This window comes from Bison bison, unplaced genomic scaffold (genome assembly GCF_000754665.1).
Source record: "Bison bison bison isolate TAMUID 2011002044 unplaced genomic scaffold, Bison_UMD1.0 scf7180017864307, whole genome shotgun sequence".
Lineage (NCBI taxonomy): Eukaryota > Metazoa > Chordata > Mammalia > Artiodactyla > Bovidae > Bison > Bison bison.
In genome coordinates this window covers 258,028-278,790 of record NW_011494879.1, presented here as the reverse complement: position 1 = coordinate 278,790, position 20,763 = coordinate 258,028, and the positions used below count along the sequence as shown (strand labels likewise).

Here is a 20,763-nt window from a genome sequence, read left to right as displayed (position 1 = left end):
AAGGCTGAGCACCCAAGAATTGATGCTTTTGAACTGTGGTGTTGGAGAAGACTCTTGAGAGTCCCTTGGACTGCAAGGAGATCCAACCAGTCCATTCTGAAGGAGATTAGCCCTGGGATTTCTTTGGAAGAAATGATGCTAAAGCTGAAACTCCAGTACTTTGGCCACCTCATGCGAAGAGCTGACTCATTGGAAAAGATTCTGATGCTGGGAGGGACTGGGGGCAGGAGGAGAAGGGGACGACAGAGGATGAGATGGCTGGATGGCATCACTGACTCAATGGATGTGAGTCTGAGTGAACTCCGGGAGTTGGTGATGGACAGGGAGGCCTGGCGTGCTGCGATTCATGGGGTCGCAAAGAGTGGGACGCGACTGAACTGAACTGAACTGAAAAATTATGATCACAAAGAGGGAGCAACTTGAAAGAATGTTTCCAACAGTTTCAAGAGAAAAATGAGTATTTCAAATGAATACACACACTATGACTTTTAAGTACAAAGTATCTCTGCTTGCGGACAAAGACAGCAAAAGCAAGAAAGAAGGAAAACAGCTATTGTGTGAATAGCTCTTACGTCACTGTAGGGGACATCTGTTCATTTGTCTAGTCAGCAGTTATTCCCCATTCTTTTGGAACATCCTTCAGATTCTCCTTTGGGGAACAACCACTCCCTATGGCTTGGCAATGTGATTCAGATGAGTCTAAGTCTACTCCCCACTTATGGCAAGGCTTGACCAGTCACAGTATTTTATCTCTCAAAACCTAACTAATTCAGAGACACATACATGAAGTCGACCAGCCAGGACAATGAGACTCAGTTCCAGGAACCTCAGCTCATGCTACTGGGGGGCACTCCATCTGGGTCTGCTAAGTAAGGAGCCTAGAAGCTTCGAGTGGCTAGAGGCCATTTCTGCTACAGCAAGGAAAGTCTCTTTGAAAATGAGTTTGATAGAGAAAAGCAGAACTAAGAAACTGAGGGGAGAAGAGGTGAAGCAAAAAGACACCAAGTAGTTATGAAATTATTTAAGCCCTTGGATCCAGCCCTGCCTGATGCCAATCCCATTTTTGGACTTTACACTTACATGAGTCAATTCCTTATGAATTCAGTTTCTGTCCCCTTGAGTTTTGACTAATATGGTTATTAAAACATTTTCCTACAATTACAATTTGGACTTTTTCTACTTACAGTACTTAGTGGCCTATCTAAACATTTGACTCTAAACACACCTTCCTTTCCATCATAACTGTGTGTCCTACAGTAATGATGATGATAACAAACTAGTGAATGCCTGACAGCTAGCAAGCACTGTTCTTAGTTGCTTTTATGTGCCTTTTCAAATTTCTCACAACAATCTTATATAACAGGTATTACTCTATTTTGGAAATTGTAATTCACAGAGATTAAAGAACATGCCAGTATTCACAATAGACAAGACATGGAAAACAACCTAAACGCCCATCAATAACTGAACAGATAAAGAAGATGTGGGAGGGTGGGTGTACACAATGGACTCCTGCACGCTAAGTGGCGTCAGTCGTGTCCACCTCTTTGCGACACCGTGGACTGCAGCCCATCAGGCTCCTCTGTCCATGGGAGTCTCCAAGCAAGAATACTGGAGTGGGTTGCCATGCCCTCCTGCAGGGGAGCTTCCTGACCCAGGGATTGAACCTGCATCCCTTACATCTCCTGCATTGGCAGGTGGGTTCTTTACCACTAGTGCTACCTGGGAACCCTGTACAATGGAATCCTACTCAGCCATAAAACAGAATGAAATAATGCCATTTACAATAACACAGACAGACCTAGAGATTAACCTAAGTGACGTCAGACAGAGACAACTACAGTATGATATCACTTATCTGCAGGATCTAAAATACAGCACAAACACACACATCTATGAAACAGACTCACAGATACAGAAATGCAAATTATTATATGTGGGATGGATTAAAAAAAACAAGATATTACTGTATAGCACAGGGAACTAGAGTCAATATTCTGTGATAAGCTATAATGGAAAAGAATATTAAAAAAAAAGAACACACATATATATAAATGAATCACTCTTGTCGTACAGCAGAAATCAGTAACATTGTATAATGCCACATTAACAGTATAAATCAACTCAACTTCAAAAAAAATTAAAAAAGAAAAAGAACATGCAAAATAATAAAAACACATAACAATTGTGAGCTTTATAGTGGTCTATCTGATTGCAAAGCCTTCCATTTCCTACCAGAATTAGTAAAATTATCCTTCCACTTAATTTAGCTGGACATTCACCAAGAAGATAACACACACCTTGATGATTCAGCCCACCCGCACTTAGGTGAAAAGATCCTACCTGAAGAACTCCAGGGCACACTGGTTGACAAGCTTGCCTTCCTCTAAACATCGACGGGGGTCCTTCTCTTCCCACCGGCATAGCATGAACTCCTTGTTGGGCTTGTCGCACTGAGCTCCGTAGTGATGGGCCGCAGCTTTCAGCACAGACGAACTGACTTTCACCTGGGGAGAGGGACGGGGGAGAAGGATCACAGATTCGTAACCAGAACACTAGGTCCTCAACCTCTCCTTGAGATCATCAAGACAGAGGGAACAGGAAGGTACTCTTGTTCTGACTTGGCCCAGAAAACACACCTGTGTAATAATCTCATCAGGCTGATATCACCAACTCCCACTTTAGACATAAGGGAACGGCAACCCCAAGAGAATCCTTAGATCTTTGTGAGACAGAAAGCGGAACTCTGAAGGGAGATGGAGGCTTCGGGGATGTAAGGGGAGGAACCAACCCTGAGGAGCATGGATGAGTCTCCTTTCCAGGAATAACAGTGGAAAGATATGTAAAATTTCCAGAAGACGACAGAATCACAGAAGATTAGAGACCAGAAGGGACCAATGAGAGCTGATAGTCCAGCAAGTTATTATTAAGAATAAAGTACTACATTTGTGAACTTTGTGAAGTTCAGAGTGTATTCAAGGCAGCCATCCCTACAACTACGCCAGTCGCACTCACTCGCAGCCCAGCAGTTTCTCGAGAAGCACAGAGTAGCCAGCCAGCTCACCATACTGCCCAGAGCCTGGCTAGCAGCTGCTGCAGCAGGGGTCCCGCTGGCCTCTTTTCCGGTACCAGTACCGCGGCAGTTTTAATTACTGTTTGTTGTCTGGGAAGACCATCTTCCTCAGCAGCCCTCCTTTTCAAAACTGGTCCAGCTGTTCTTACAGATGAGCACCCCTCCCCCGATAGTTTGCATTGCAGTCGTGCTAAGTCTAGTTATATATCAAATTAGAATGGAAAGGGCACTTTTACAATACTGGGTCTCTGCTCACATTTTATCTCCCCAGGGAGTCTCTCCCTGATCATCTTAGATAAGCTAGCACCTGTGGTCACTCGATCTGTGACCACTGGAACGTAAGCTCCAAGAGGGCAGGGGTTTTGTTTTCAACAGAAGTCCACTACTGTAGAGATGCCCATTCTCCCTAAATTCTAATTAAGGTGATATTTACCACGGTCCACCAAGCACCCAAAACAGTGCTGAGCACAAGGAGCTGTCACGAATGAGAACAAGACAGGGTAAAACAAGGCATTAAATACTTGGCTTGTGATGGCAGCTGGGGAACAAGAGCAGAAAGAGAAATTGGGGAAGGGGGGCAGATTTTTCTAGCCGTGGGAAGGAAACCCCTGACACAGAGGCCTGGAGAGGATGGGGTGGAGAGACTGGGTTTGTGTGGCTGAAGGAGGAAGTATGGACCAGGAGTGGGGAGATGAGGCTGGTGCAGCCAAGGGGCTGGTCGTGTAGAGGGTGCTCTCTGGGGGCACCGGTGGCTTTTATACCTGGTGCATAGCACTCACTCCAGACAGGCAGCAAGGGATGTAACAGTTACAGGAGAGGTTAAGACTATCTGGGCGATGCCTTCTCATCCAGGACATAGTTATCAGTATGTCTCTCCAGTTAGCTTATTCTCACTTCCCTCGGTTAAAATTAGTTTCCCATACAGGAATCTTGCATGTTTCTTATTTATTTCTTAATGTTCTCATATTTTGGATACTCTCTAGATAGGTTATATTTCCCTTACATTTTCAAGTTAGTTATTGCTAGTCTGTACACTGCATCTTCTCTACAGCCATACTTCACTAACTCTCATCAGTTCTGATAGGCAACTCCAGAAGATTAACAGAAAAGCTTCCATGTACAAGTAAAAACTGCCTCCCTTCCTCTCTGATGTGCTTAGTCGCTCAGTTGTGTCCGACTCTGCGACCCCAGGGACTGTAGCCCACCAGGCTCCTCTGTCCATGGGGATTCTCCAGGTAAGAATACTGGAGTGGGTTGCCATGCCCTCCTCCAGGGGATCTTCCTGTCCTGGGGACTGAATTCAGGTCTCCCACATTGTAGGCAGACTCTTTACCATCTGAGCCCCCAGGGAAGCCCTCCTCTCTGATAGTTACTTCTTTACCTTCTTCTCCTTTCCTCTCTTAATGCTCTGACCAGAAGTTCCAGGATGACACAGAGAAACAGCAATGATGGCAGGCTTCCCTGCTTTGTTCCCAACTTTAAAGTAGTTTGGCATGATAAGGGCTGTTGGTGTCTGGGATATACTTGCCTACACGTTCCTCATTAGGGAAGTTTCTTTCTAATCATAACTGGCTTTGTTTCACTGCTGATTCCTCCACCAGGAAAGACTGAAATTTTCAGGTTTATTTTTCATTAATCTATAAATGTCATGAAGAGCATTAACAGATTTTCTAAAACCGATCCAGTGTACTCGAGTAAAATCTAGTCTGTCCTCGTGCATTATGCTTAAGATACCACTGGATTTGATTTGTAAATATCAAGAATTTTTGCATGAGAATAATTTTATATTATTTATAATAATAAAATTTTTATTATTTCATTTTTTACAAACTTCACATAGCCTTAGGTTAAGTTATTATTATTTTTAATAAGACCAAAGGCAAGAAAAGATGAAAAGATAATTCATCTAAACACTATAGGAAGAGAATAAAGTTATGGCTGTGACTACTATTACATGGGCTTTCCTGGTGGCTCAGATGGTAAAGACTCCGCCTGCAATGCAAAAGACCTGGGTTTGATCCCTGGGTTGGGACGATCCCCTGAAGAAGGGAATGGCTACCCACTCCAGTATTCTTGCCTGGAGAATTCCATGAACAGAAGAGTTTGGCAGGCTACAGTCTATGGGGTCCAAGAGTCAGACATGACTGAGCGAGCGACTAACATGACACTAATATTACAACTGTTAAAATTATCAAAGCAAAGGTGAATTTAGGATGGCAGTGAAATTTGCCATGACAATTCTAATAAGTTTCTTTACACATCTGTTAAAATTCTGCATTCCAGTTTTTGATAACAGTTTATTTCAGTTAGTTGAGTGGTACATGCTTGCTTGCTGTATTATCTATAGAGGGCTGGGAGACTAAAAATCAAGACAAACTATTTTTAAAGCCTAATATATTTTTTAAATTAAGTTAGCTGTATTGATTTCCTTGTTGAATGCCTTAGAACATCTTTAAATGGCTGATTTAATTACTCCGATGCTTCCACAGCTATCATGCCACCAAAAGTCTATGGCTTTCTTTGCCTTACTTCCTTGCCAATGTCTTACTCCAATCTAGGCATGCCCATGCTGTTGAGCACATAATAGAATACCCTGTTGCAGGGAAATCAAGGCTGAGAACTCACTGAACTTATTTCCTGAGGAAGAGGAGCCAAGTGCTCAAGATGGCACGGCACGTCAGTGGCAAGCAGAGAACTGGCAGGAGAGACTGTGACCTCCCGTTGCGCGGCTTGCCACTACATCGCGACCACGGATGTTGCCAACAGCCCTCACCTGCTTCTTCACTAAGACTGATTTGAGTTCCAGAAGAAACCACATCCTTGCACAGCTGTTTACCGTGAATACCCTCTCAGATCCATTCAGCTCCCTTTGTCTCAAAAGAACACAGAATTTCAACACCCTTCTTTATCTGTCCCCGTAACAGCCTCACTGCACACCAGGTTTATACAGTCTGCAGGTGTGGAAAGGGGGGCAGAAAAAGTCCCACAATCTACAAGCAACCTTCTAGTCCTATTCTCTCTTCCTTACACCCAATCAGCACCCTTTTTTTTATTGGAGTACTTAATTTATACTAGGCTTTGTATTTTGCTTAATTTACATAAAATGGAGGATGACAGTACTCAGCTGATGGAACTGTTGTGAGGCTTAAGTGAGTCAATACACATAAAAATATTATGAAGTGCCTAGCACATAGAAGTGCATCGTAAATAAGTTCAGTTCAGCTGCTTAGTCGTGTCCGACTCTTTGTGACCCCATGGACTGCAGCATGCCAGGCTTCCCTGTCCTTCACTAACTCCCAGAGCTTGATTAAACTCATGTCCATCTGAAGTTCGTGATGCTATGCAACCATTTAATCCTCTGTTGTCCCCTTTTCCTCCTGCCTTCAATCTTGCCTAGCATCAGGGTCTTTTCCAATGAGTCAGTTCTTCACATCAGGTGGCCGAAGTATTAGAGTTTCAGCTTCAGAATCAGTCCTTCCAATGAATTCTCAGGACTAATTTCTTTTAGGATTGACTAGCTGGATCTCCTTGCAGTCCAAGAGACTCTCAAGAGTCTTCTCTAGCATCACAGTTCAAAAGCATGAATTCTTTGGCACTCAGCTTTCTTTACGGTCCAACTCTCACACCCATACATAACTACTGGAAAAACCATAGCTTTGACCAGATGGACCTCTGAAGGCAAAGTAATGTCTCTGCTTTTTAATATGCTGTCTAGGTTGATCACAGCTTTTCTTCCAAGGAGCAAGCATCTTTTAATTTCATGGCTGCAGTCACCATCTGCAGTGATTTTTGAAGCCCCAAAAAATAAAGTCTCTCACTGTTTCCCCATCTACTTGCCATGAAGTGATGGGACTGGATACCATGATCTTAGTTTTCTGAATGTTGCATTTTAAGCCAACTTTTTCATTCTCCTCTTTAACTTTCATCAAAAGGCTCTTTACTTCTTTGCTTTCTGCCATAAGGGTTGTGTCAGCTGCGTATCCGAGGTTATTGATATTTCTCCTGGCAATCTTGATTCCATCTTGTGTTTCATCCAGCCTGGCATTTCAAATGATGTACTCTGCATGTAAGCAGGATGACAATATACAGCCTTGACATACTCCTTTCCCAATTTGGAAACAGTTTGCTGTTCCATGTCCAGTTTTAACCGTTGCTTCTTGACCTGCATCCAGATTTCTCAGGAGACATCATAAATACTGGCCATTATTTTTATTCAAAATGGTCAATGTGTCCTAAGAGTTTCCTGCACAAAGCTTCTGACTAGTCTTCCAGAGGCATGTGTCATTAACTCCAAGGTCAATGAGGTCCAAAATAGGTTTAACTTGCTTCTCAAACCCACTGCTTCTGGCTACTTCAGTCCTATTGTCAGGGTGCAAATCTGACATTGATTCCTCAACCTTTCCTGCCTCTGCTAAGTCATTGCTAAGTCTGAGCAATCCTAGATAAATGTGTTCTTTCCTCTCTGTAAGCACAGTCACCAATCGTATTGGAGTCAATAATATCTTCCTCAGTTATTTCAACAGCCACCAAGACTGGTCCCCTTGCTCTTCTTATTCCTCTCTTTCAATCATTCTTCATAGAACTGCTGTCCTAAAAGACAATTCTTACGTTACTCTGCTATTAAATCTGCGACAAAACCCTTGAAGGAGTCACGCTTAACAGCAGACTAAAGCCTAAGTTTCTTACAAGGTATTCAAAGCTTTCTGGATCCCAACTATCCTTCTGCCTTCTCAACACACCAGACTTCAAAAAAGTACTGGCTGTTCTCTAGCACCCAGAACTCACTGTTCCCAGACCTGTCTTTTGGTCCCACCTGCTTACCTTTCAGATCCTGTCTCATTTAGAAAGCTCTTCTCTCCATATCTGCCTAGAAATACCATCCTGCAAGTGCCATTTATCCAAGTTTCACATTATGCCCAAGAAGTGCTTTCAGTTCCCTTCACTGCCTCAGAGGATTAGACAGCTGGAAGCACTTCATTTTACAAATAAAATAACTGTCTGCAAACAGGAAAACTGACTAATCAAGGTAACCAAATGGCTGCTGCTGCTGCTAAGTCACTTCAGTCGTGTCCGACTCTGTGTGATCCCACAGACAGCAGCCCACCAGGCTCCCCCGTCCCTGGGATTCTCCAGGCAAGAACATTGGAGTAGGTTGCCAAACCAAATGGCTAGGCCTAGAATTTAAATACAACTTCAAATCCTCTCTTCTTTATTTTTATTTTTGGCCCTGCCTTCCAGCAGGTGGAATCTCAGTTCCTCAACCAAGGATGGAACCCATGACCCTTGTAGTTGAAATACAGAGTTCTAACCACTGGAACCCCAGGAAGTCCCCTGCTCTCTTTTCTTAAATCATATTTGCCCTCGTCCATAGCATTTAATCATATTTTGTCCTGTATTGTAGTTATTCATGCAATTATCTGCTTCTCAATTCAACTGTGTGAACTCTAATGGCAAATTTATTCCAGAAATAGAATACACCCAAGAAGCAGAACCTCAGATGACTGTTGAACCAAATTAGAGTGCCAATGAAAAAAACAGCAACTCAAAGTCTTAATCCAGCTTCACAGCGGGGTAAGAAACAAACGGAGTGCTGGCAGAACCTACTCCCCACCTTTTGGTAAATGTCACTTTATTAAAAAGTCTCCAAACACAGCTAAAACTCTTTTCATTCAAGGAAAATAATAGTTTCCATTCTCACAGGCATATAGGATGAAATGAAGTACCTAGGTAAAATACTCAATACTGGACCTGTGATATAATTTTTGGCATGCAATTTTACATCTTCCTCTTTCTCCTCCAATGTAGCCTGATTATCCAGTCCTGCTCTAACACTTCCTTGCCTTAAAATCTTCCACAGTTCCACAGTTCCACAGTTCCCCATCCTCACCTATGGGATTCAAAGTCCAAATTGCTCAGTCTGCCCCTGTGAAAGTCGCAACCGAGCCCTACCTCAGCCTCAGGTACCTCTCCAGGCTCAGTCACTGTTGCTTTCCACCAAGAGTCACATCAAACAGCAAAACACAAAATTCTGCTAAGCCTTCTCGATCTTCTGAGCTTTTGCCTCTAATACGGTCATTTAAAAGTATGGCTTTAAAATTCACAACTGGGTTCATATTGTAGCTCTACAGTGTGAGGTGTGACCATGGGCAAATCACTTCTCTCAGGATTGTATCTATAACGTGGAGAGATCAATTACATCCTCACCTGGCTGGGAGGAGTCTATGAATTAATGTCTGTTGTTAGCATCCTGCCTGAGTCTAGTGTTTGCTATAATTAGTATTATCGGTCTTCACTTCTCACAGCTCTAACTTCTAACTACACTGTACTGTAACTGAACTGTTTCCCTATTAGATTATAAACTCCCTGATGTCAGGGTCTATCTCATTTTCCAGTGTATGTGCATATGGTAATTATTCAAATGACAGCTCTTGAGGAAATGAATGCTTTAAATGATCTTTTACCAAACACTTTCCCAGGCTGTTAGCAAATTCGCTCTCCAATACTATCTCCTTTTTCTCCGGCTTTCGAGCTCCATTCCAACGCACTCTGCAGCGACAAGGCTACTTTAAGGTGACTGTCTCTCTCCCTCGACTGTGAGCACCCGGGGCTGTACACTCACTTTGCAGAGACGTTTGAGTACTAAGTGACATGAAGTAAAAGGACCCTGGTTGGTGCTTAATAAGAAATACCACTATTATTCACGTAAAGGAGAAGCAGGTTGCTGCCGGGAAGCGGAGAGTTCTCGAGCTACTGAAAGATGGGTCTCCCCGAGCTGACGGGGGCACGTCCGAGGGTCAACCTGTGTACATGTTGAGGGCATTGGGTTGGGATGGGAGGTCCGGGGCCCAGGGTCCGCTGAGTGCAAGCCCGGCTGGGCCTAGGCCCGGGAAGCTGCAGCCCTGTGCCCCGCTTGCCTTCCTCCGGACAAGTCTCACCTCCTGCACTTTCAGATCCTCCAGAGAGGGCAGCTCCACTATCCCCGGCATGATGGCTGTAGCCGCGACCCCGAGGAGGTGCCCGCTGCCGCGTCTCCCCCGTCTCCTTGAACTCCCCTTCCGAACTCGGAGGCCACCTAGCGTCTGCGCAGGCGCGGCGGCGGCGGCACGCAGGCGCACTGCTTTGCCCAACCACAAGCCACGGAGCCTGCGCAAAGCCGGGAAGTTCCCAGTCCCTAGGGGCGGGGCTTCTTCTCGGCCACGCCCATCCCTCCTGGTTGTCATGGTGAGGCAGGATGCGCTGAGTCTCAGGTGTCCCAAAGACTGGAAGCTAGAGACAGGCGCCATGGAGTACACGGGGAGCCAATATATTGGGGAATTTGTAGATGGCAGGTAAGGGCTTCGTTTGATTCAGTACGTCCTTGAACATCCGTGACTGGAAAAAGACGACGGTCTTTTTGTCCCTGCAAAGGACTTTGTATCAGACGCGTTCTCAATTTTTTTCCCTTTTAAACTTCAGGACAACTCTTTTAGGTCGGAATGTTTATTCCCATTTTACAGTTAAGGTAAATGAGATCCAGAGAAGTGAAGTAACTTGTTCAAGGACGTATATTCTAATTAACAGCAGAGCTGAGATACATCCATTCCATGTATATATGTGTGTCTGCTATCTGCCAGTATTAGGTACAGGGATAAGAATATTAAAACTGTCAAGATCCTTGCTCTCATGCAGCTTATTGTCTAGTTAGCATATTGCCAACAAACAGAGAAGATAATTTCAGATGGTGGCTTTGCTTGAATCTTCCCTCCTCACAGCAACCCTATGAGATAGATACCCCCACTATACAGATGGAAAAAGTGAGGCACAAAGTAGTTGCATAACATGCCCAAAGTCACCTAGTTGGCACTTGACAGAGCAGAGATGAAAACTAGGTCTGCCTCCAGAGCCCACAATCTTTCTATTATAGAGTCTCGCTGCTGAGCCCCTGCAGAGGATGTGTCTAGTTGGAACAATCCTAGAAGGCTTCATGGAGGAGATAATATTTGAAATGGGCCCTGAAGGTTGAGTAGGATCTAGGTGGTTGGAGATGCAAGGTGAAGAATATTTTCAGGCAGAGGGAACAGCATGAGCAATAGCTCAGAGGGCTTATATATGAAGGAGAGAGCAAGCAGTTCAGTTTCACTGGAGTGTAGGATGTGCCTAGGGGAGAGTGGGAACCCAAGCTGGACAGGGTGGAGTCTGTGCTCTGGTGTAGAGAGATTTGAATACTCTGTACAATTCTGTGGGTGGGAGGAGACATGGATAGACCCTTGGTAGTGCTGGACATTAGGAAATCTAATTTATTTCATCTCTGTATCCCTCCTCCTGGTACATATGTCTGGTAGGCACTCAGTAAATGTTAGCCACATGAATGAATAAGAGAATGAATGGTTGACTGAATAATATTTGAGATATGGTCATCATGCCCTTGTTAAGGATTAACATCTTTATTATAAAGGAGCTCTTTTTGTTCTTTTAAATTTACTTTGAATTTAAAATGAAGGCTTATTACCTTTGGTGGGTTTTTTTTTTTGGCTATGCTGCATGGCTTGTGGGATCTTAGTTCCCCAACCAGAGATTGAACCTGGCCCTCAGCAGTGAGAGCGCAGAGTTCTAACCACTGGACTACTAGGAAATTCCAAGACTTTTTGCCTTCAATGAAAAAAGAAAAATGAAAGGGGAGGGGGAAGGGAGGGGGAGGAGTAAAGGAAGGATAGAAAGAGGGAGGGAGTGAGGGAGAGTGGAGGTAGGGAGAGCAGATCAGAGCCCATTGCCGTTGTCCCAGTAAAAGGCAGCAGGACCCTGGGCCAAGGCATAAGCAGTAGGGCTGCGAGAGAGAAAAAATGTAGAAGTTTGGGGATTTCATTGCCAGGACCTGGCAACTGATTGGCTCCTGGTCCCACTTAGAGACTGCTTTCAGTCCAGCCCAGAGCCCAGCTCCAGGCTTTGAGCCTGGAGATTGAGAACACTGAGGAGGATCTGCTTTGGGAGAGGAGAGGATGAGTTCTGTTTGGGGTGGGCTGGAGATGTCTGTAGGTGGTCTGAACAATAACATCTAAGTTACATTAAAAAAAAAATAATAGGGGAGATGTCAAATTTCAGAGATGCGTTTATATGGAGACTGTGTTTAGAAATAACAGATATAATCTCAAGCCAAGAGGTAGAGGGATGAAGATGTTCTCTCTCCTTCTATGTCTTGCAGCAAAATAAAAGCAAATTAGTTTTTAAGATCTTCTGCTATAGTTTCATAGCCGTTACTGCAGTAATTTTGCAGAAGTGTCTTTATCCCTATTTTACAGATGAGAAACCCAGGCTTAGAGAGGTAGAGGTCATACAAGACATAGAGAGGTGGAGCCAGGCCTGGACTCCAGGCCTGCCTGGCTCAGAAGCTGTGCTTAACCACAGTGCTGTCCTGTTTGGGGCCTGTGTATGGTGGCAAATTCTGTTACCCACTCAGTAAGTTCACTAGTTCTTCTGTTTCCTTCATTCTTTACTTAGTAGATATTCCCCAGCACCTATTTAAGAAGGAACATGTTTCTAGGAGCTGAGAATACCAAAGTCTTCCTTTAAAGTAGCTTGATTACATAGGAGAGATGAAATGTACAATTATGATACAAGGCAGAAAGTGCTAGGCATCCAACAGAAGTACAAACAAAACCAAAAATAAGTTTAGAGTTAGAAGAGATGAATTCCAGCCAGTGGGGAAAAACAGAGAAGGCATGAATGAAGGACTGAAAGCATGTTTCTTAAGCTCTCACTGTATATCAGGCCCTTTACTAGGAAAACTGTTATTAGTATCTGGGTTCATCTTGGGCATTAATCTCAGCCATCTCCCCTGTGAAGCAAGTGATCATCTGGTCCAGGCAGTAGGCTGCCCCTTGGTCCTATAGGGGCCTCTCTTCCCCTGCAGGGCACTGATCAAGCATTGTGCAGTTGTTTAGCTGAGTCCGTCACTAGACTGTGAGCCTTGTCAAGGACAAGGACTGCATCTACCTTGATTACTGTTGTGTCTGTAGTATTGCATCCAATAGAGTAGACTCAGCAAGGTGCCTGGCATTTAGCAGGTGTTCTATAAATATTTGTTGGAATAAAGGAAGGAAGGAAAGCAGAGGCTTAGGAAAGTCTCCAAGATGGTACATCTAGGATATGATGAAGTGAGACTAAATTCTTGTTTCCTCAGGTGCATACGTTTTCCCAGTTTCCTACTTGGGGTGCAGTGGGCAGGGGTGGGCTGGTTGTGGGGAATGGAGAAGACCCGGAATCAGCTCCCAGAAAGCCTGGTCCCTGTCTCTGCTTCACAGTGCTTGCTGTGTGGCTTTGAGCACATTGTTCCCCTCTCTGGGCCTCCAGAAGGGGACTTCCATGGGCAGCATGAACTCCGGGACGGCCCCTACTTGAGAGCGAGGGAGAACAAATAGACCAACTTTTGCATTCCCTTCAACACACAGCCCCTCTTACTTTTGAGTTCTAAGGGGAACCTTTTTGTTTCTGAACAGAATAGTGCAGGGACAGTTACATCGGGGGACCCTGAGGTGTTGGCTCTCCTGCACCCCTACCTCTGACCCTCCAGTTGCCATGAGGGTTCAGTGACTTCTTTTTGTCCTTACAGGATGGAGGGTGACGCCGAATACATCCTCCCAACTGAAACAAAATACATTGGGGAAATGAAGGACGGCATGTTTCATGGCCAAGGAACCTTGTACTTCCCCAATGGGAGCCGATTTGATGCGGTTTGGGAGAAAGGGTTGGTTGTAAAGGTAATCAGGTGGGGAGGGGAAAGCCTCAGACGGGAAGAGCCCCCAACAGGCACCCTGCCCTCTCCTCTGCTGCCCTCCTCTCCTGCCTCTTGATCTCCAGGGCTCTGGAACCTTCTCCCTACCTATCCAGAAGGCCCCTGGAGAAGCCATAATGAGTCTGAATCCTCTTATGCCACCAACTGTGTGACCTTGGGCCCATGACCTACCCTTTCTGAGACTCCTGTTTCTTATCTGTACACTGAGTACAGTAGTTGCATTAGTATGATATTGCTGCTGTAACAAATTACTGTCAACCCAGTGCCTTCAAACGACAGAAACTTCTTATCTTTTAGTTCTGGACATGAGAAGTCTAAAACAGGTCAGCAGTGCTGCATTCCTTCTGGAGGCTATGTGGGAGGATCCACTTCCTTGACTTTTCCAGCTCATGGAAGCTGCATGCATTCCTTGGCTCATGGCCATGCATCCCTCTGATCTTCACTTCCGTCATCACATCTCCTCTCCCTCTGCTTTTGTCATCGTCTCGTCTTCTTTCCCTCTGGCCCTCTTGCTTCCCTCTTAAGAGAACCCGTATGATTACACTGGACCGTATAGATAATCCAGGATAATCTCCCCACTCCAGGATCCTTAACTTAATCCCACCTGCAGAGTCTCTTTTGCCATGTAAGGTTAACATTCATAGGCTCAACAATTAGATGTGGACATCTTCGGGGGATTGCAAGTCTGCCGGCCACAAGAGTACGAAGCATCTCCTTAGGATGGTTATGAGAATAAATGAGGCAGTGTGTGTGAGTACTCTACTCAGTACCTGGCACACAGTAGGCACTCAGTAAGTCCTAACTCCACCATTACAATCAGATGACTTATCAGTCATCTAAGTCAAGAGTTCTTAGCCTGGGATTTGTGGGCCATCCTGATTTATATACAAAAGCTTCTGTGCATATGGAACTCAAATTTCCCGAGAGAAAGAATCTATAACTTTCATGGGTTTCATTATGGGTAGGTACAGGGGCTGGCTCATAACCTAAAAAAAGGTTAAGAAACACTCCTTGCTTTTCAGCTTGGAGAATCTAAGCCCCAGGAAAGGGATGTGACTTACCCAAGGTCACCCTGTGAATTAATAGTATTGGAATTTCCACCCATGTTTCCTGATGCCCAGGCCAATGCAATGTGTACATCCTGAGGCTTCCTTTAGCACTAAGGCAGCAAAAGACGAATGTACATGTTTGGACAAAGAGCTGTGACTGAGGGCCCTGACCTTTCCAGCCATGATAACAATAAAAGAATAACAGTAACATGTATTGAGTGTTTGTTATATGCCAGCCCGAGGCTAAATGCTCTTCATGAACTGTCTCACTGAATTTCATTGAATCAGTTCTATTAAACATACAGCATGATTTTCCAACTGAATGCGGGAGGAAACCGAGGGCCACCAAGGGTAGGTCATCTGCCCAAGGTCACACAGTGAGCCAGACACACAACTCAGGACTTACAATCATGCCTCCCAGTCACCACAGCTGTAGCAGCTGTGATAGTGATCACTTCAATGAAAACACTACCCCTTCCATTGAGTTCCATCCTTCTTGGCAAGTGGGCTGTGGCTTCCTCAGACCCACGTGTGTGCACCTCATCTTCCAGGGCACGTACACCTTCTCAGACGGCCTGCAGTATGACACTGAGAACTGGCATTACTGTGACAGCTACGATCGGAGGTTTTACACCGAGATCTGCTACGGCTTGAAGCCTGCAGGTACCCAAGCATCCTCACTTCCCTTCACACTCAGATGGAAAGGGAGATGAAAGATGGATCTAAAGAAGTGAGTTGGGTCCCTTTGAAGTAACCCACCCAAAGGAGAGGAGAGAGGAGCAGGACCGCAGGATTCGACCAAGGTCTAGAACCAGAAAGACCAGTCCTCAAATCTCAGATCCCCTGTACCAGCCAGGGACCAAGGGCAGGGCACTCACCTCTCTGAGCCTCAGTTTCTCCCCCTGCAATATGGGACAATAGCTTCATTTACCTTACAAGTCTTAGAAATAAGATCACACGTGTAAAGTGTTTACAGCAGTGTCTTGCATGCACAGTAGGTGCGTGGTACACCTCAGCTGCCGTTATTCATCAGATCAGCTGCAACACACATGGGGCATCCCTGATGGACCGTGTGCTCTGTGTATCGAGGGCTGGGTGAGGCTTTCTGTCATCTCTGTCACAATGAATCTCCAGATGACCCTGCCATGTCAGCTCCCTAGTCCCATGTCACAGAGGAAGAAGCTGAGGCCATGGAGTTCAAGCATGTTTTGAGTGGCAGAGCTCGCATGGGAGCCCATGTCTTCCTCTCTGAGGTCCCTACATCACATTGCCTCCCTGGAAAAATCAAGTTCCATCACAGAGGGGGACAATGGGGCCTAGAGTCTGTATCCAGAGAGTGGCAGCTTCAGGGGCTCCTCTGTGTTTCTGAGACTCGTGTGAGGTCAGCTGAACCTCAAGAGGCAAGATTTAGGCACAGCCCAGACAAATAATATGGGGAAGTGACCTGTAAACTGTAAAAAAAAAAAAAAAAAATCCTGACTTAGAGGTAGTATGGTGGCATTGACAGAGCAGAGAGCTGGAAGGTCGGGGTTGGAGTCCCCGCATTCCCCTCAATAGCTGGATGAGCCTAGGGAGCTCAACTCCCCAAGGACAGAAAGCACTTGGGGTTGGGGTCCAGATGCCCTGAGCGCAGACCCTGGCTTTGTGACCAGGTGAGCCGCCTCCTCTCGCTTGGCTTCCCTGACACCTCACCCTCCCACTTTCTTCCTATCCCATCTCCTTGCCAGCTCCCCCCCACCCCAATTATTAATTCTGGGGTTTACCACGGCTCTCTGGCTTAGGCCCTCTTCTGTTTTTGTTCTGTATCTTCTCTCTACAAGTTGATTCACATCTCAGCCTTCATTTGTTGTTGTTGTTCAGTCGCTCAGTCGTGTCCGACTCTTCGTGACCCCATGGACCATAGCACGCCAGGCCTCCCTGTCCCTCACTGTCTCCCTGAGTTTGCTCAGACTCGTGTCCACTGAGTTGGTGATGCCATCCAGCCATCCCATCCTCTGTTGTCCTCTTCTCCTTTTGCCTTCATTTAGTTGAAATCAAAATCCATGAGCCTCAGATTCCTGCATCCCGTTTCCCCAACACCTCCACAGGGTCATCTCTCAACTTGTCTGCACTGAGTTCATTACCCTGCCCACCAGCCCACTGACCCCCAGGGCTGCTGCCCTGGAGACCATCACTCCCACCCTACCCCAACCCCCACATAAGCCTCATCCTGACTCCTCCTTCCTCCGTAAGTGTGCAGTCCATTACCTGGTCCTGTGGATTCTGCCTCTAAATATATCCATTCATTTGTTTATTAAACAGATATTTACTGAGCATCTCCATGGGCCAAGCTGAGCTTCTTCAGCCTCTTTTGTTGTTATTGTTCAGTTGCTAAGTCGTGTCTGACTCTTTGCAACCCCATGGACTGCAAAGAGTTACATCAGGCTTCCCTGTCCACCACCAACTCCCAGAGTTTGCTCAAACTCATGTCCATTGAGCTGGTGATGCCACCCAAGCATCTCATCCTCTGTCGCCCCCTTCTCCTGCCCTCAATCTTTCCCAGCATCAAGGTCTTTTCCAGTGAGTCGGCTGTTCACATCAGGTGGTCATCCTATCCCTTCTGCACTATTCCAGACCCTCACCCTCTCCCCTTCTTTATCTGAACTCTTGAGATCCACACTGGACCCCCTCTGGGCCATTCTCCCCTCTGTGCTCACCTCCATCTCTGAAAACTGTGGATCTGACTGCCACCAGCCCCCCACCCCAACACAGCCCCTAGTGCCTCCTCACTACCGTGAAGGTGAGGCTCCACGCTAGTAAAACGACCAGTGTTCTCCAGCTCCCGTGAGGTCCCCAGCCTCACCCCTTGCTCGCTGCCCTTCCCGGATGTTCTCTCTGCTCCCTCACCATGCTTGCTCTCTGTTCCTCAAAGAGACCATGCTCTTTCCTGCCAGTCCCCCTCCTGCCTGGAATGCTCTAACCCTCTCACTTCACCTGGATAATTCCTTCCCATCCTTCAGGTCTGAGCTTAATGCCCCTTTCTTGGGGCTCTTCCTTGAATTCCCAGACCAGGTAAGGTGTCCCCATGACAAATCACTTAGCAGCCATGATCCCCTCCCCGAGCTCTGTCACAAGGGTCTGTCTTCCTGGGCTGGCTGTGAGCTCTTGGAGGGCAAAGGTTCTGTGTCCCCAGTGTCCGAGCACATTGTCTGGCACATAGTAGGTGTTCAATGAAGAGTTATTATCAGACAGGAGTAATAGTACTGACATCGCAGTGGGAGGTGATGGGGTGCACTTCGGGTACGTACAGCAATGACCTTCACAGACGTTTCCTGAGCACACGCCCTGTGGCAGCCACCGGCTGGATCCTGGGGGAACGAGAGCTATGAGGACACAGTCTGTGCTTTCAGAGAGCTGCCAGTCTGATGCCACTGAAGAACCTTGGAAATGATTCCTCGTGGGGTAGTGATGACTTGGTCACAGGCTCTTCACCCCAGCTGAAACCTGTAGGCCAAGAGCTCCTGGCCTTGGGCCCTCAGCACTCACACAGCACAGGTTTTGCTAAACCAGGCCTCTGTCTCGAGGCGGTGCACAGATTTCCTGCAGCCTCACCTTCTCCTTCAGGGACCCACTGAAGTACCCACTCCCTTCCCAAGTCACTCTGCACACCCCTCTGAAGACCCCCCTTCTAAGCCTCGGGGGCAGGCTTTGTTGGAGGCGGGGAGGGTTAAGGCTACCCTTCCCTTCTCTGGGCATCTGTGAGATGGCCTTTGGCAGGAGGCTTCAGGGAGAGAATGGCTGTGAAGTGCTCAGCGTGGAATGTAACCCTCAACCCATAGTGTCCCGGCTCATCATGGTTAACCAACCTCAGAGCACAGCTCTGGGCGGGACCCTGAGCCGTGAGCATGGTGCTGTGCTCAAAGCATCCCCCTCAGTCCAGAGGACAAGGAATTACAGAGACCACAAATAAGAGGAAACCAGGAAGTTCCTTCTTCCAACCTTATCCCCTTTTCTCAGGCTTCAGCTTCTAAGAGAGATGACACACAGGAGTCATGACCTTAAAGGTTCACTGACTCTTCTTTTCCTCCTGGTAGTTCCAGTGTCCCCAGTCCTGGGAGACAGTGCCCCAGGTCCTCTTATCCCCTGAAGTTAGCAGCTTAATTTATAGGGCTAGAGTTTTATATATAGTAGTGTGTATATATAGTAATATATACACACACACACACACACACGTATATATCAATCACAGTCTCCTAATTCATCCCACTCCCTGATATCCTTTCAAGGTATCTCTCAACTCACCAATATGGACCCACCTAGAAAGATCCCTCCAGGCTGTTATGACTGCGGAGACGGCTTCTATAACCCGAACACGAGGATAGTCAAGGACTATAATTATCGCTTTCTGAGAAATGCAGGTATGTTTATTCCAAACCCTGCAGCATATGTTTTCTCCTCTCTCATCACACATAGGTTTGTGCACATGCGTGCACACACATTCATGCATTTAGTGGGAAAGAAGCTTCTGCCGATGAAAGACAAAACTTGATTGTGTGAGTGTTTCACTCTTTGGAATTCTCGTGGCTGACAAGTCTATACCTAGTCATAGAGTGGGGCAGAGGATGTTAGAGGTCTAACTGTGACAGATCATAAGTGTAGCACTGAAAGGATTCAAGTACCCATCTTTACATGTTTCCCTGCAGCTAATGAGTGCCTGCTGTATGCCAGACACTCTGTTAGTCTGGGCACCAAAGCAGGGCAAAACTAGTCACAAACCCCTTCCTCATGGAGCTTCTTGATGTTGTTCAGTTGCCCAGCCATGTCCAACTCTTTGGCAAATAGCAGACAAGCACTATAAACAGTTAATTGCACCATGGAATAAGCACAATGAATGGGAAAAAGTGGCCCTAGATGAAGGTAAGGGTAGAAGAGAAGGGGGTGGGGTGCCAGAGAGATGGAAGTGATGCTGTGGGAGCACAAAGAAGTGGTACCTAATCCAGAACCAGACATCCTGAGAAGGATTCAAGAAGGAAACAGCCAACTTGAGATCCAAAAAATGATGGGGAGTTGACCCCAAGGTGTGGGAAGAGGGTTTCCAGCCAGAGGAACAGCACAGGTAAAGGCCTGGAAAGTGAGTGATGCCATGTGGTCCAAGAAGCCTGCTCTTCAAGCAGGGGAGTACCTTGGAGGATCCAGAACCTCAGTTTGGTGAGTGAACACAAGCTGATCAAACTGAGAAGGACTGATTTACAGTGACCAAACTTGCAAGAGAGCAGTGTACAAATAAGAATGAGAATATTTTCCTTTAACACCATGATTCCTAACCTTTCTCTTTTCTAGAGTCACAGTTCCACTAGGAATAACAAAATCTATGAACCCTCCCCCTCAAAAAATGCCCACATATGCACACACACAAATATTCATGTGTACACACACACCATTTTGCACATGGTTTTAGGGGTTGATGGTTCCTCTAAATACCCTGGTCAAGAAACCCTACTGTGTACTGTGAAAGAAACTGCCAGGTAGACCAGAAGGCCTGGGTTGGCTGATGAGGGTCTCTACTTCTTGCAGGGAAATTTATTCAGTAATTCAATGAAATGGTTGGATGGCATCACCAACTCAATGGACATGAGTTTAAGAAAACTCTGGGAGATAGTGAAGGATAGGGAAGCCTGGAGTGCTGCAGTCCACGGAGTCGCAAAGAATCGGACATGGCTTAGCAACTGAACAACAACAATTCAATGATGATCGGAAATTTGCTTTGCAGCGCTGAAATAAGTACAAAGGGAATTGTCAGCTGATGTTGTAGCTGAATCCTGGAGCTGAGATACCCCTCACCCACTGGGTGCCCTTGGGGAACATGGCAAATGCCTGCACTACAAGTCCCTGGG

General features: G+C 46.1%; 2 protein-coding genes across 2 annotated transcripts in view; one reads left to right on the top strand and one right to left on the bottom strand.

Moving 5' to 3' along the window:
• Positions 1 to 10,175, bottom strand: part of NDUFA8 (NADH dehydrogenase (ubiquinone) 1 alpha subcomplex, 8, 19kDa) — an 18,178-nt gene extending 8,003 nt beyond the window's left edge. Inside the window, exons 1-2 of the mRNA XM_010852030.1 lie at positions 10,009 to 10,175; positions 2,344 to 2,507 (exon numbers count right to left, since the gene is read on the bottom strand). Coding sequence (XP_010850332.1) covers positions 2,344 to 2,507; positions 10,009 to 10,059 — 215 coding nt within the window. The 5' untranslated portion in view covers positions 10,060 to 10,175. The remainder of the gene's footprint in view (positions 1 to 2,343; positions 2,508 to 10,008) is intronic.
• A 96-nt stretch (positions 10,176 to 10,271) lies between these two features.
• Positions 10,272 to 20,763, top strand: part of MORN5 (MORN repeat containing 5) — a 33,947-nt gene continuing 23,455 nt past the window's right edge. The window contains exons 1-4 of the mRNA XM_010852029.1: positions 10,272 to 10,401; positions 13,659 to 13,806; positions 15,442 to 15,553; positions 19,156 to 19,287. Coding sequence (XP_010850331.1) covers positions 10,292 to 10,401; positions 13,659 to 13,806; positions 15,442 to 15,553; positions 19,156 to 19,287 — 502 coding nt within the window. The 5' untranslated portion in view covers positions 10,272 to 10,291. The remainder of the gene's footprint in view (positions 10,402 to 13,658; positions 13,807 to 15,441; positions 15,554 to 19,155; positions 19,288 to 20,763) is intronic.